The sequence below is a fragment of the Natrix helvetica genome (assembly GCF_964273705.1).
Source record: "Natrix helvetica genome assembly, chromosome: Z".
NCBI lineage: Eukaryota > Metazoa > Chordata > Lepidosauria > Squamata > Natricidae > Natrix > Natrix helvetica.
In genome coordinates this window covers 78,566,344-78,581,849 of record NC_138554.1, presented here as the reverse complement: position 1 = coordinate 78,581,849, position 15,506 = coordinate 78,566,344, and the positions used below count along the sequence as shown (strand labels likewise).

The 15,506-nt window shown below is 36.9% G+C and overlaps 1 protein-coding gene across 3 annotated transcripts in view; it reads left to right on the top strand.

The window, feature by feature from the left end:
• The window catches only part of ITGA9 (integrin subunit alpha 9), a 541,618-nt gene that overhangs the window by 511,497 nt on the left and 14,615 nt on the right, over positions 1 to 15,506 (top strand). Inside the window, exons 28-29 of one of the 3 annotated variants that reach the window (XM_081971275.1) lie at positions 7,844 to 7,954; positions 9,894 to 11,393. In XM_081971275.1, the coding sequence (XP_081827401.1) occupies positions 7,844 to 7,942 (99 nt within the window). In that variant the 3' untranslated portion in view covers positions 7,943 to 7,954; positions 9,894 to 11,393. Of the gene's footprint in view, positions 1 to 7,843; positions 9,128 to 9,893; positions 11,394 to 15,506 lie in introns of those variants that run through there. The other 2 variants (XM_081971274.1, XM_081971273.1) reach the window with 2 other exon arrangements.

The window sequence follows — 15,506 nt, the reverse complement described above, 5'->3', positions numbered from 1 at the left end:
CATTACTAACATGGGCAGCCTCATGCCCATATCTCATTATCTTTCTTGGTGACATCAATTTACGTCTTATTAATTGGACTCTAAATGAGTGCACAACTGAAACGATACATACGACTCTGTATAATGTCATCACTACTTTAGGACTCGTTCAATCGGTAACTATTAACACTAGATTCAACAACTGCCTTGATCTAATCTTCTGCAATAGTTTAAACACAATTTATAGCCTTCATATCAAAGAGCCTTTTTCCAACGGTGACCACAGCATGATTGACTTTTGTCTAAATTTACATCCATATAAAGAATCTCATAATAGGACTCCTAAATACAACTTCAAAAAAGCAAACTATGATCTCATAGCTAGGGCTTAGATTGGCAAATCCTATTCAATGACTGCAACACTGCTGAAGACTATTATAACACTTTTTTATTTGAAGTTCAAAGAGTCATTAATCTATATGTATCTTGTAACACCCAAAGCCAAAAAGAACAAATTATCCATATCAATAAGGAAACTGCAATCCAAAATAAAATTCCTTTGGTGGAAAAATAAAATTGGCTATGTAGTTAACTTCAAAAACCGATACAAAACCTTATGCCACCAAATGTACCAATTACCACTGCAAACAGGAGGAAGAGCTGTTATACACGAAATTCAATTGAACCTTCTATAATTTCGTAAACACCAAACTTAAAGACTCAAAAACCATCCTACCTCTAAAAGGGCAAAATGGTGTAGATTGTAATGATGATGCCAATAAAGCCAGTCTCTTCAACAATTTTTTCAGTTCAGTTTTTGTCACAGCAATGGCATCTCCCCCTCATTTCCTACTTGTACCACAACCAATTGCAATGATCTGATCCACATTGATTTTACTGAAGATACCGTCAAAAGGGCACTACACAGTCTAAAGCCATCTCTTTCTATTGGCCTCGATGGAATATGTGCCTACTTTCTAAAAAAGCTCTCCACTGCCTTAGCTGAACCTCTAAGCATCATCCAGTTCTCAGAGCTGGAAAGATTGGGGGCAGCTACTGTATCCTATAAGCTGTCATATTCTGACTATTGAGAAATTGCTTGATTTTTTGAGCAGAATCTGATTTGAAAACAATATGTGTAAACTGTGCTTGGAATTATTATAAACATTGTTATTATGACAAACTTTAACATATCTAGGTTTCATATTTCTTGACTGTAACCCCAAAGAATTTAAAAAGTCTACTTCCATTTTTTATTAATTACATCATCTAATTCCATGATGGTGAACCTATGGCACGCATGCCAGGGGTAGCACACAGAGCCCTCTCTGTGATCACGTGCGCCATCGTTAGCTGCTCTTCTGGTTTCTGACATGCATATGGGCACTGACCATCTGGTCTTCATTGGCGCTGGAGTGCTGGAAAACGGCCTGAAAACAGCCTGAAAAACAGCCTGAAAATCGCCAAAAAACAGGCAAGCATGCGCCTGCCAGCTGATCTTAAGGTTTCCGGCACTCTGATGCATGCACATGCACATGCTTTCTGATTTGGACACTCAGTGCCGAAAAGGATCCCATCACTGATCTAATTCATTCCTATATTTTGGTCTGGTTCACCCTAAATTCTATTCTACATTTTTATTTAATATGATATAAGCCTACTCCAGTGACGTGCGGTGAGGTTTAAGGCTGGTGAGCTGGTGATGTCATCAGGAAGGCGGGGAATGGGACCACGTGTGCTGGAGGCTGAGGCTGCCTCAGCCTCCAGCACACGTGATCCCATTCCCACCTTCCTGAGCGCACTCCGCCGGCTTGTGCTCCACAATCCCCAACAGCAGCTGCTTTTCAATGCTTTTCTGTGCGTCTGGCATTTAGGTCTGGTGTTTAGGACATCTGGCTATCTACCTAAATGCCAGACGCACAGAAAAGCACTGAAAAGCACTTCGCCTCCAAGCCACTTCGTCTTGATGACATTGCCGCAGCTGCTGGGCGCGACCAGACGGAGGTAACCAGAACGGCGCCGAGGGGTCCGGGCGGATGAAAGAGCGAGCGAGCAAGCGATGGAGGATCAGGCAGCCTGATCCTCGGTCGCTCGTCCGCCGGACTGCCTCGGCGCCACTCTGGCTACCTCCATCCGTCCTCGCATGGCAGCTGCGGCGACATCATCAAGACGAAGTCCAGCAGAGGGAGAAATGTTGTCGGTGCTCCCGGACTTCGTCTTGATGACAAAGCCATGAAAGCAACTGGGGAACGACGAGAACCTTCCTGCCTCTGCTGGACTTCGTGCGCTCCTCGCGACTGCAATATACATCCAGAAGCAGCTTTTGTGGCTAATGGGGTTTGGGCTTCCAGCCCAACAGCCCCTGCCACAGCTGGCACCACCCCGTGCACTCTCCTCCTCCTCCCCCCCTCTTCCTCTTCACTCCCCAAAGGCTCTTCTCCTTACTGGAGCTTAGCGGGAGCCGTGTAAAAAGGATGGGCGGAAATATATATTATTATTATATATTATTATTTCATGATGAGAGGTGAGGCTCTGCCTCCCCTGCCTCCCCTGACCGCACGTCCCTGGCCTACTCAGTGTAGATTGACATAATGTTCTAATCGGGTTACCATGGCTGGTTTAAGAAGCTGATTAAAATCATAATTACATATAATATACTCTAAAATAATGTATTGTAGGTTTTCTATTGCCGTATTGTATTTATTAGTTTAAATACTCCATACTTCAATAGTTTAAATACTAGAGCAGGTTCTAGTCACGCATATCTTCAGGCAAACAGTGTGTTAAACTGCAATTTATAAAAATGCAAGGAAATTCACATACCAGAAGAGGAAAGAGGAGAAGACATTCAATCTTACAAGAAAGTAAGAATGAATCATAGTTTAAGAGATTTTCTTTAAAATCTGCATGCTAATGCTAAACAATTACGTATGAATAATGTAAAATTTTGTATGCATTGGAACCCAAGCCAAGACAGATTTCATGTATCAGACTGAAATATCTCCTTTCCCCTTTGTTGATCTGCCTGTTTTAGGTCTTGCTTTTACTGTACTTCTTAGCTTATTGCAGGAACTCTATTTCTGGCTTCATAGCAGGATCACTTGTAGATTCTGAATTTCATGCTTCATTAATATTGATTAACTCTTGCAACTTTTTTTATTGCTTATGGAACAAATTCCTTATCCAATGGTAAAATGCTACAAAATGCTAGAAATTGTTGTAACAAACTTTTAGTTGATAATTTCTGAAGCAGATGTTTTGCAAGCCGGCAGTTTTTATTAAAATAACAGTAGGAAATAGTTTGTTCTTGTTTGCTTGGCCCTGGAGAAAATTAAAATTCCTTTTTGTAATTTTGATCATAACCGTAAATGTAGTTTTTAATGTGCAAAGTATATGGTTTGTATGAAGAATAGATACTTTTAAACCTCAGCAAGCCATTTAAAAAATATAAAACAAATATGTGGACATTTCAGGGATGGATGCAAGTCACACAGCACTTCTGTCCTGCTGTGTTTATTAAATTCCTTTGAAAGATGGCGGTGCAACAACAGTATACCTACTGTGCTCGCTGATTTATTAAGGAAATCAAACTGTCCATGGACTTCTCCTCTCTAGACAATAAATTTTGTACCCAATACTTAAATGAGTGAATATTATGTGATGGTGTGGTGGGATAATGGATAGTCACACAATAAAGGGAAAGAATGCAGTAGCTGAAATTTATCTATCCTGTTGCCTTCTAGAAATGTTGGAATTAAATTTCATATTATCTCTGGCTAGAAGTTTCATGCTGCTGGGAGATGATATAATCCGTAGTTCAACACATCTAACAGTCATAATGGTAGGGAAGGCTGTTTTATTTTTTCTCCTCTAGAGTAATTTTGGGCTGGATTCAGCCTAAAACGATTCAGTCCATCTTATCTCAGGTTTGGGTCTGAGTATTCTAGTCTTGTTTCATTTTAGATTTTTGTGAGCTGCTGCCTTATATTTTGCTTGTTCTTTGCTCTATTTACTCACTCATTCACATCCTTTGGCATATATTGTGGGGTTCCTGTATTTTTGCCTTTAAGTTCTTTCAATCTTACTAATATATGAAAATTATCTTCAGAAGCCTCTCATTTCTTTCAACTCACTATGTCAATTACTACAGTATTTGACAGGTGAAATGTTGATTTCAGCTATAGAAAAGTTGCTCACTGTTAAAGTTTTCCTCCCAGGTGCCTGCCTTTATTTTCATTTTTTTCTTGGGAAAACAGGAAATCTACTTGAATAGATTAGACACATCATTGCAGATATAAAAAATCTTACTAAAGGAGATCTACTATTAATCAAGGATCTGATTTTTTTCCTATAAGGATTTAAATCTTGTGCCTTTTTCACCCCTCTTTTTGTAATAGATTCCTTTCCATCTGCTTCTTCTTGAGACCCGGTTGTACTCAGCCAGTGTTTACAAATTGGTCATGTTTGATTGTAAGCTTCTTGTCCATCTTGCCAGGTTTTCAGGCAAGACGGACAAGAATCTCTGTTCTGTTTCTATATAGCAAAAATCAGAGGAATTAGAAATAATATGGCTGATATACAGTTTCAGCTTTTGAATATATCCATGGGAAAGGAATGCCAAAGATAAGACATGGTTTCTACTTGTTTTATAACAGACTCCCTAACTTACCGGTAGTTGCCATTTTCTTGTATGCATTTCATCTTCCAGAATTCTCAACAATAATATTAGTGGACTGAACAGCAAACATTGCAAGGATATCAAGGTTTGGAAAGGGTGTTTTGAGAACTCTTGAATCACACTAACCTCAGAGAACATTAAAATGCAATGGTTTGGTAGATGAATAAATCATTTAAGTATGATAAGCCCCAAACATATAAGATCTTACAGGATATCACCAAGTGTTCTGATGCAATATAGTCCTTTACCAGTTGCAGATACTGGAATATTAATGCAGTAGGTTTCCAACAACTTACATTTCTCAGAAGAAATAGTGCAATTTGTACCAACTAAAGCTTCTCAGAAGCATTGAGGTCGTTAATTGTTTAATGTAATAAATAAAACATATTATAAACCTCAGTTCTGAGGTAGTTGTATATCACATTTACTCTACTTTGCAAACCGTGTAAACTGTTTCTAAGCTGTAAAATTTATTATATTATAATTTTATCACAATGTCCATCAAAATGGAGAGTTATTGATATAGAAGTGAGATAAACAAACCTCCTCAATTCCATAAAAGATTTTCAATTAAAAATCTATACTTAAGAGGAGCATAGCAGGATCAAAGCTCTTTTAGATATACTCCATGTTGGGAAAGAGAGTAATAATATCTGACTGTTAGAGGTGTACTAAAACATCACACACTGCAGGAGGGTGAAAACAAGTTTAAAACAGTAGGAGTTACATAAATGTTTAACTACAATGAACAAAATATTGATTTAATGATCTCAAATGCCTCCTGCTACATTTGAGCATTTACTCTTGAATGGTTACCCAATCTCTCTATTGCAATTATTTTTGTTTATGGAATGGCACAAACCTCCCAGAAAGCACAACTGTTTATAGAACCCACTTACATTTCTTGAGAAGGGGAGTTGTAAAGCCCCCAATTAATAATGAATGACCTGTCAAAATAATGGCCCACACTTCCAAACTGAAAATTTATTTGATCCGGGGATATAATCTTCATTGAAATGTATAATTTTTCTGGATAACAGTTTTTTTAACAGATTAACAAAGTTGGAAGGGATCATCTAATCCAACCCCCACCCCTACCCCTCACCCCCGCCCAAGCAAGAGATATGGCAAACATATGAGATGCATGTCACAGCCATTACTGACAGCACCCAAGGAATTGCCCTGCCAGCTCCAGCACGCATGCATGCTCTGGCCAGCTGATTTTTGACTATTTTTCGCCCTCAGGAGGCTTCCTCCTTCAGGAACGGACTTCCAGTTTGCACATTGGGCTGTTTTTCATCCTCTGGAGGCTTCAGGAAAGCCTCCTGAAGCCTCCGGAGGTACAAAAACAACCCAATGGGCAACCTGAAAGTCAGAAAACAGGCTGTTTCCGGCCTCTGGAGGGCCTCTGGGGATCAGGGAAGGCCATTTTTGCTCACCCCAGGCTCCTAGAAACTCTCTGGAGACTGGGGAGGGCAAATAGCAGACCTACCGGGCCCACTGGAAATGGGAAATGGGCTATTTCTAGGCTCTGGAGGGCCTCCATGGGGGCAGGGGAGGCCATTTTTGCCTTCCCCAGGCTCCAAGAAAGCCATGCACACGTGCACAAGGCAGTGGGGTGGTGGTCATGCACGCATGCACAGGGGGCATGGCACGGGGGGCATTAAATTATGGGTGGGCACACATGTACGCATGATAGTGTGCGAACATGTTCTTTTGGCATCTGAGGCGAAAATTTTTCCCCATCACTGCCTTACACCATTTCTGACAGATAGTGTTTGTATAGGAGGTAAAAATTGCTGGATTTATCTGAGCTTCTGAGTTTTCAACTGTACCCCTCTTGTGGACAATCTGTACCAAAGTAGAGAGTATTTAATACTCTGTTATTTCTTACAGAATATCAAGAGATACTTTTAATGTAAACTTTAATAAAAAAAAGTTATGCTTGAATTTTTCCTAAACTGAAACGTATAATTTTGGGTAATTGTTAAAGGTGAAGGAGGTTTTTAAAAAATCTTAATGAGTAGCAAAGCCTTCTCATTGCTACCTCATTAAGCAGGCACTTAATTCTAAGTTGTGGCCATCAAATATATTGCTGAAGTGCCAAGGGCCAGGTGGCTCCTAGAGAATATCTGCTTGTTAGATAGGAAATGAATTTGTGTTCTTGTGCAAAATAAAGGTAGATCATCAAATGTTAGTCTTATGGAGAAATATAAGCCCCGAAGCTAAAAATAATTATTGTAACCTGAGAAAATACACATAGTAGCCAGAGAGTCCCCAAGAATCTTTATCCTTTTCCTCTCAAAAAAACAGGAAGTTCTAACGAATAGCACTGGAATTTTAGATGGAGCAGGATGTGAAGGACAATAAGTAGGGAAGATTGCAAAAGGGAAGAATATGTGTTGGTATATTTCAACGCAGGAATTAATTTTCTACATCAAATTCTTTCAATTCTTCTTTCTCCTATCATGTCATGTAATCAAACAGAATACCTTTTGTAACATTTCTTTGTATTATACATTTTTGGTGCTTGTAGTTCCTAATTATGTGCCTTTTTAACTGTAGAGTAAGAAGTAGGTCTATAAACCTGGGTGTCAACAACAAAGACCCCTTTTATTTTCCTTTCTCAACCTGGATCTTTGAAAGTAAAAAAGCAGAGAGCAATAGTGTCAGTAAATAGAGGAATAATGATAATTAACGAAATCAGTAGACAGACATTAAATTGGAAACTTTGGATTCAGGCTAAAGGAAAGCAAAGATCATACAGTTCTTTATATCTGAATGGTAGGAATCAACAACAGAGAAGATTTTTAAACTTCACATTCTACTTATTACTTTCTCAGAAGCATGTTTGTTTGTTTGGACTATTCTGAACCAACATTCCCTTTTCTCTTATATTCATAATTACCTGATACATGAATATTCCACACCCAGTATAATTCCAAATCATATCTTTGCTTGTAGTACTACTCTCCATATGTATTGGAATACATCTCTTGAAATTTCCATCTAATATATCCCACACTTCTGGAATGCATCTTACTGGGGAAGCCTGATCTGAGTTTGCTTGTTTTCTGATGTGTTCCTTTTTATTAATAGAGTGGTAAGCAACCTGAAAATATGTAAGGAATCCAAATATTCATAAAGTTGTTTCTTTCCTCCTCACTTTTCTTCTTTAATTTACAGATGGGCTTCTTTCGCAGAAAATACAGAGAAATCATTGAGGCTGAGAAGAATAGACAAGAGAATGAAGATAGTTGGGACTGGGTCCAGAAAAGCCAATAAATTATACTGGGGGTAAGGAAACATTAAAATCCTGGCCATGTGGTACAAAGTTGTTCCCTATTGGTCCTGCTCTTGTATCTTCCATATGTGGAAGAAGGAATCTTCTCCAGATTTTCCGGAGGCCCCATTTATGCGGTTGTTCTTCATCACCTTACAGTAGAGAACGTCACACTTCAGGTGACTCAACCAATTTATACATCTTGGAAGAAATGAACTTGGATAATTAAGCTGCAGTGCAGATCAGTATTTATGAATCCAACATATATGTGGTATACCCTCAGGGTAAGACTTGTTTCAAAAAAAGTACTTTTCATAAGCTTTTATATGGAGTGTGATTGTGTGTGTGTATGTATCAATGTTGTATGTTTTCTGTTGAGATAGATTCACGATAGCTGTTGCAGTCCTATATTCACATTTTCTTGGAAACCAAGTTCCCATAAATTCAAAAGAGCTTACTTCTAAGTAGGTATATTAGACAATGCACTGTTAGATTGTAATCTTTTGCACACTTACCAGGGAATAAACCCAATTACATTTAGTTGGGTGTAATGGGGCTTCCTTCTGAGTAAGTTCACAAAGGACCCTGTAAAGCACTGATATCCAGCTGAAATTTTGGTCATGCATATGTTTTTGTATCTATTATACTATATTTTTGAATGTCAATGTGAAAGAGAAGCAGATGAAAAGAATGGAAAGATTTCATGTAATAGAACCAGTCCTGATTTTAGTTTATATAAAAGCCAAATACTTTCATTTTAAAAAAATGAGAAATTAAAAGTTTGCCTACATGAAATTTTAAAAAAAATATTATTCAGGGATTAAGCATGACATTTAAAAAAATACAATTTATGGCACTATATACCCACATGGAAAATGATTGTTCTGGAAAGGAAAATAAAGTCTATGTACTATTCTGTTTATGCTATTCTCTATGTTTCCCCCAATGGGTGATATTCTCTTTGGATGATTAAAATGTATTGTAATTAAATATCAAATGCTCATACTTTTAGTTGGCTTTATTGATAGGACACATTGCATTAGAGAAATAACCACAAATAACTCCCTTTGACTCAGTAAAGGAAACTTTTCACTGAGATGGGATGAAGTGAGGAAGCTGTGTTAAAAGTTTATAAATGTAGAAAAGAGACATTCCCATTAACTAATGTCTTCTTATTAAAAATCAGTTTATTCCAGTGACGTGTGGTGAGGTTTATGACTGGTGAGGCACTGACACAGAATTCCACAGCCAGGCATGCTCAGTTCCAATTTAAAGCGACAGCATTTGTTTTTCTCCTTTGCTCCTTCTTTCTTTTTCTTCTCCTTCCCCTCCTTCCTCCCTCTCTCCCTTCCTCCCCCTCTCTCAAACACACACACACACACACACACACAGAGAGAGAGAGAGAGAGAGAGAGAGAGAGAGAGAGAGAGAGAGAGAGAGAGAAGCCGGAGGGGAGCCAAGCCAAGCCTTCCAAAAGAAAGAGGCTGGGAGGAAGTGTGTGTACTACAGCATGGCTCTTTGCCTGGCTTCCTGCCTCCTCCTGTGGTCTCCTCAGTGCTCACTTGTGCTCTCCCTCCCCAAGTGTAGTTTGATTGCAGGTGGAGCCATGTTGCCTTTTCAAACTTGTAATCAGTGAAGCTGGGCTAGATTTTTATATAGTTTTATCCAGCTGTATGTGTGTGAGAGAGAAATGAATGGGGACCTGGAGAGGAAGTCACTACACTTGGGGAGGGAGAGCACCAGTGAGGTTAAGCAGAGTCATCCACGGTGAGGCAGCAACTAGCTCAGCTTTTTCCTTTTACTTTTTTTTTCATGATGAGAGTGGTGAGGCTGTGCCTCACTTGCCTCACCTGACTGCACGTCACTGGTTTATTCATGTACAATATGAAGCTACAGAGGTTCAGAAAGAAATGTTTTCTGATGTGCTGTGACTCATCTATATTTTTGTCACAGGTTTTTCTACTTGATGCTTTTAAGATGGAGGAATCATTTCAAATTCGGACATTCTGAATCCCATCCACACATTTGGCCTTTGAGCAATGTTGTCTTGTTGCTCCATTATGCAGCTTTTAGAGTATAAAAAATAATGCCAGCAGGTGACATCCTGGCCTTATAGCTCAGAAAATCAGCAAAAAAGAGTTTCCTATTAATTTGAAAAAATATGTCCTCCCCCCCAATGTATATGGAATGTGAATTTATTAAAATAATTACCAAAATTGTTAACAATTTCTACCTTTCCAATATTTCAGCTTGTGGCACAATCTGTTGTTTCTGTTTTAAAAAATACATAAAAAGTTAATTATGCCTACATGAGATATGCAAATGTTTATAAGGTGTTAGTGGATCAAATAATTTCCCTTTGACACTGTTATGTGCAGTGTCATCCCAACAGAAATATTTATGAGAATTTTGATCAATTTAGTAGTAGATATTTTGCAGTTGAGATAAATTGTTGGTTGTTGAATCAAAATTTGTCTTTCTTGTAAGGAATGGAAACTTTATTCTCAGCAAGTGGCCTGTGAAATAAAATGAGAACTTTAAAGATTTAAAAAATTACAACATGGCTCCTGTATATTTTAAAGCTTATGCCTTAAAATAAATAATGGATTTCAATTGTAGTGTTGAATGTATCACTATAAAGTTGAGTCTTAGTTCTATTGATGTATTTATTAAGTCACCAAGACACAATATGGCTAAAGAAATGAAATTTTCTTATTTTTTAAACCAATGATTCATGAATCATAATAGAAATATATCACTGCATTATTTCCATAAGACTTAACCCAAACTTTCCAAAGGGGTCCTTCCTATTATAAGTATAGGTTTCCCTCTGTCAGTCTAAATCAGGGGTGTCAAACTCGCATCCTCATGTCATCACAACTTTTTTTCTCCTTTGCTAAAATGGGGGTGGGCGTGGCCAGTACGTGATGCATCTGGCAGGCTGCTAGTTTGACACCCCTGATCTAGATCCATTTAAGGTCAGTGCTTTAAGTGCATCTTTTTAAAGGTTGTGAACAATCAATACAGAAATTTTGGTTTAAAGGATTTGAGTGAAAAAGCCTCTCTTTGTCAGTTAATAATAAACTCTTCATCCATGGACCACAAATTGAGAACCACTGGTATACATGTTCAACCTAGTTACAATGATTTATAGTAATATAAAGATTCAAATAGCATTTCTACCAAGCAAAAACTGTGGCAGGGATCAAATAGTAGCCTTCAAATATTTATTTCGAGAATAACTACATTGCAATGCAGCATAAACCCTCATTTGGAATCATCTAGTCAATTAAATAAAGATGCACTTATTTGTATGATAGATTATAAGACTAAAATGCACATAATGTTCAGACATGTGCTAACATTCCAGCATTTTTTAAATGTAGTGCAGCAGTTTAACAATGATCATTAAATACTGTCCTCAACTCGTAATGAAGATCCTGTCTTGAGCATGGATAGAAGTTGTTCAAGTAGTTTACTTTTCTTGACCTGACATTCTGTCCCCCCCCCCCCCCATTGTGGCTCTATAAGATGCACAGACATTTCCACCCACTTTTGGGGTGGGGGGAATGTGCATCTTATACACACAAAAATATGGTATGTCTTTTAGCTTGAAAGATAAAACCAAACGTTTTTTTGCAAGTGCCTTTATCTCTGTGTGTAATTTTACTTTTAATGAAAGGCAAAAGGTAGATTTTTTAAAATTATGTTTTTGACAGACAAAGGATAGAAATCACTACTTATGATTGAAAAAAAGCCCCCCAGAATGAATGGAAACTCTGCAGTGTGCTTCTTATGCTTCAGTGAATATTAACAATTACTTCAGATTAATAAAGTGTTTCTAGTAATAATGAAATGAATTTCCAAAGCAGTGATTTAGATGTTTTTTTTTAGTTTTCTGTATTACCTTTGTATTGGTTTTTCTGTGCAGCCCTGTGATTGGTTTTTTACTTTCACTTACAATAAACAGCCTTGACACTGACACCTATCCAGATGTACTAAAGAATAAAAACATTAAGTTTGTGTTAAATTTTCATAACTCTTTATCAAGTATCAACCGCTTTTAATTAACACCAATAGTGTAACACAGAGACAAGATATAAGCAAGTATACACAAAGCATGGCTGAATTATACTTACTACATCTTATGAAAGCAAAATTAATCCAACTCGATATGTAGAGCTTCTTTAGGTGACTTAATAAATAAATTAGTAGGATCAAGAGGGAAATGTACAGTCTTAATAGTTGACATACAACTGAAGTCCATCAATTAATTTTGGCACTTGGTTTTCTTGTGGCTTATTCTATAATATATATGCTAAATTATGTATTGGTGAATACCTAATTTAAGATTGCATCTTAATCTGAGAATTAAGGAATTCATCAACATACTATTAATGCACAATTGCATATCACAAATAAATAATGTTGAAACTTGTGGCAGAGTTCCTTATGTTCGATGTTAGAAATCCAAGTGAAAAGGATATTTAATCCTGTATTTGCAAGATGCAGCAAGAAAACAAACCATCACTGCCTGAAAGTGCTAGTGGAGCCACAGTGGACAGTGAGTCGTCCTAGAATTCCCACACTTCTTAAATCCAATTTGCTTTTCAGCTTTCATTTGTCTCCTTGAGGCTGTCCTATATGTATTTGTATAGTATTCAAATTTGTGTACTGTACTAACATTTTGTATTAGTACCGTTTTATAATGCCTCAGTAAGGTCACATCTGGAATACTGCATCCAGTTTTGGTCACCACATTGTAATAAAGATGATGAGACTTTGGAAAAAGTGCAGAGAAGAGCAACCAAAATGATTAAAGCATTGGAGGCTAAAACATATGAAGAACCAGGAATTGGCTAGTCTAGACAAAGGAAGTACTGGGGGAGACATGATAGCAGTATGGCAGGATTTGAGATGCTGCTACAAAGAGGAGGAGGTCAACTTATTTTCCAAAGCACCAGAGGGCAGGACAAGAAACAATGGATTGAAACTAATAATGGAGAGAAGCATTCTGGAATTAAGAAGAAATTTACTAACAGTGAGGACAATTAAGCAATGGAAAAACTTTGTTGTAAGAAGTGGGTGCTTCATCACTGGAAGTTTTTAAGAAAACACTGGACAGCCACTCGTCTGAGATGATTATAGGCTCTCCTGCATTCCTTTCAAAGTTTTTTATTTTTTAATACAAATTATACATATTATAGAAACAAAAAGTTGTCTGGGTCTTTTCTTTTACATCCTCTCAGTTACATAGTTCTTTTTACATCAGTTTTGTTTTCACTTTCAGCCGCATTATTCTCTTCCATTATTTTTCATCTTTATAGTTATTTTTTTCTTAATACATAAACAATATCTTCATTTGCCCCTTCAAAATTACACCAAATTTTCATTTCTTATTTTCTCCATTGGTATATTTTGCTATAAACAGCATACATCCTCTAATTCAATTTAAGCATAGAGAGCATTTCTTTCAAAAATTTTCTACCTTTAACAATATACTATCATATCAATCATACTACTTTAGCCTACTAATATAACTCTTTTTCCCTTTCTTCCTTTTTTAACCATTTTCTCTTGGGCTCCCTAAAATCCCAGTTTTAATTCTTGTCTTTCTTCTCCCCCTTTCTCCTAATTTCTTCTTTTTCTTTCCCCTATTTTTGTGGTTATTGTGTCTTTTCTTCAGCACATTTACTTTTATTATTCTAGTAACTTCCCCCAGGATTTTCCCTGTTCCCCTCCTTTCCTTACTATTTTCCAGTTTCTTTTTTGGGCAATCTCCCCCTTTATCTACTTTTCCTTTGTGACTGTAAAACCCAGTGAAATCCTCTGTCTGAATTTTATTTTAAATTCTTCTTTTTTCTACCTTATCTTTTTGTATCTTATTTGTGTCCACTTTTACCTCCTCTTCTCCTATTTCTTGTTCTGTATGTTCTCTTTGATTTCCTAGATATAGGCTCTCCTGCTTGAGCAGGGGGCTTGACTAGAGGACCTCCAAGTTCCCTTCTAGTTCCATTCTGATTGATTTATGCATAGGCAGATAGATGTATAAACTTCTACCATGAGGGTCAGGTTAAATTCAATGAGTGAACATATGTTGGATTGTTTTGTCAATTTTTTGTATAGGATTGAAAAAACAAGTTTACTGTGATACTGCAGCATATGGCTCTCCTTTTAGTAAAATTTCACATTACAGCAAGAATCCAGGAAATACTGAATGGCAGGAAATACTGAATAGATTAATAACATGTTTATCTATCCAGTGAACTCCTCAATGAATATCCAGTGAATAATACCCTTGCCATGTATTATTCTAGAAAGTCTTTTTAAAAATAATTTCTATCAAACTATTAAAAATAGTTTGATAAATAAAATAGTTGAGTAAATAAACATTTTTCCTGGTTTACTACATATAAGATATTTAAAATACCATTTAGAATGAGATAACTTCAGGCAATTTAGCCTTAAGTTACATAACCCCATATGCAATTTTAGCAGTAAAAAGGAAGGAAAGACTGCACCTTTTTGCAATTTTATTAGCTTCCTAGTAGAAACTAATTTTAGTGACCCACAATTTAATAATGAACATTCAGTATTTCTCGAATTTACCTATCATAAAAATGTGAAATTCAGAATTCTCAGTTAAACAGAAATTCTTGAACGATAGTTTGATTGCTTTTTAATGAAATGCTAAAAGATGTCACAACTTTTCAAATGGATGTTTTGCCTTCATTTGTATATGTATATCAATGTTGAACGGTGGACTCCTTGGTATTCTCTAAGATTGCTTGTTTGCTTGCAAATGTTTTATTATCCAACTAGGTAGCATCATCTGAATACCCAAATACCCATTTGATGTAAATCACATAAAATGACATGAAGTTTGTGAGAGCCTCAAGACAGATGTGTGACTAGGACAAGCCCTTTGTTCTGTTTTCACTCTCACTCTTTTTGTAGAAAGATCACCTTTTTATCTAGATGTATTTGTGAGTAGGAACATGTCTGTTATCATTATCACCTGTATTTACTACCTGTGTGTGCACCTGTATTCTAATATACTTGCCCTGTTTTGGAAGGTTCAAGTTTAAAAATAAAAACTTTAGTAAATAAAAATTAAAAATTGTCAAAAATGGTTAAATGTTCTTTATCTTTGCCAAGCCTAAATCATTCTGAGATGATGTGACTGGAAGATCTCTTTCCCATCCGAGACCTTCCAAATTACATACCAAAAGGCTGATAGTTCTCACAGTGGCTGGGATTGACCTGTTATTGGAGAAAGCATCATTTAGAAGAAGGGTGGTAGATGAATGAAAGTTTGGGGGGACATGTGGATAGATTGGAGTGGAAGGTGGGCTGAAAAATTATCTTGTAATGATACAAGTCCCAGTGATTTGCCTTGACTCATAATTTTCAGCCACAGCTGGCTCATTGCTAGCATTATTTTCTTTGGGAATTGCTTTTTCAGTCAATATAGTATATAAAGCATACCCAAAGTCAGGCCCCATACACAATGTATTACATAAATTATATTAAATGTCCAAATTGGTTGCCATTTGTTTCTCAATA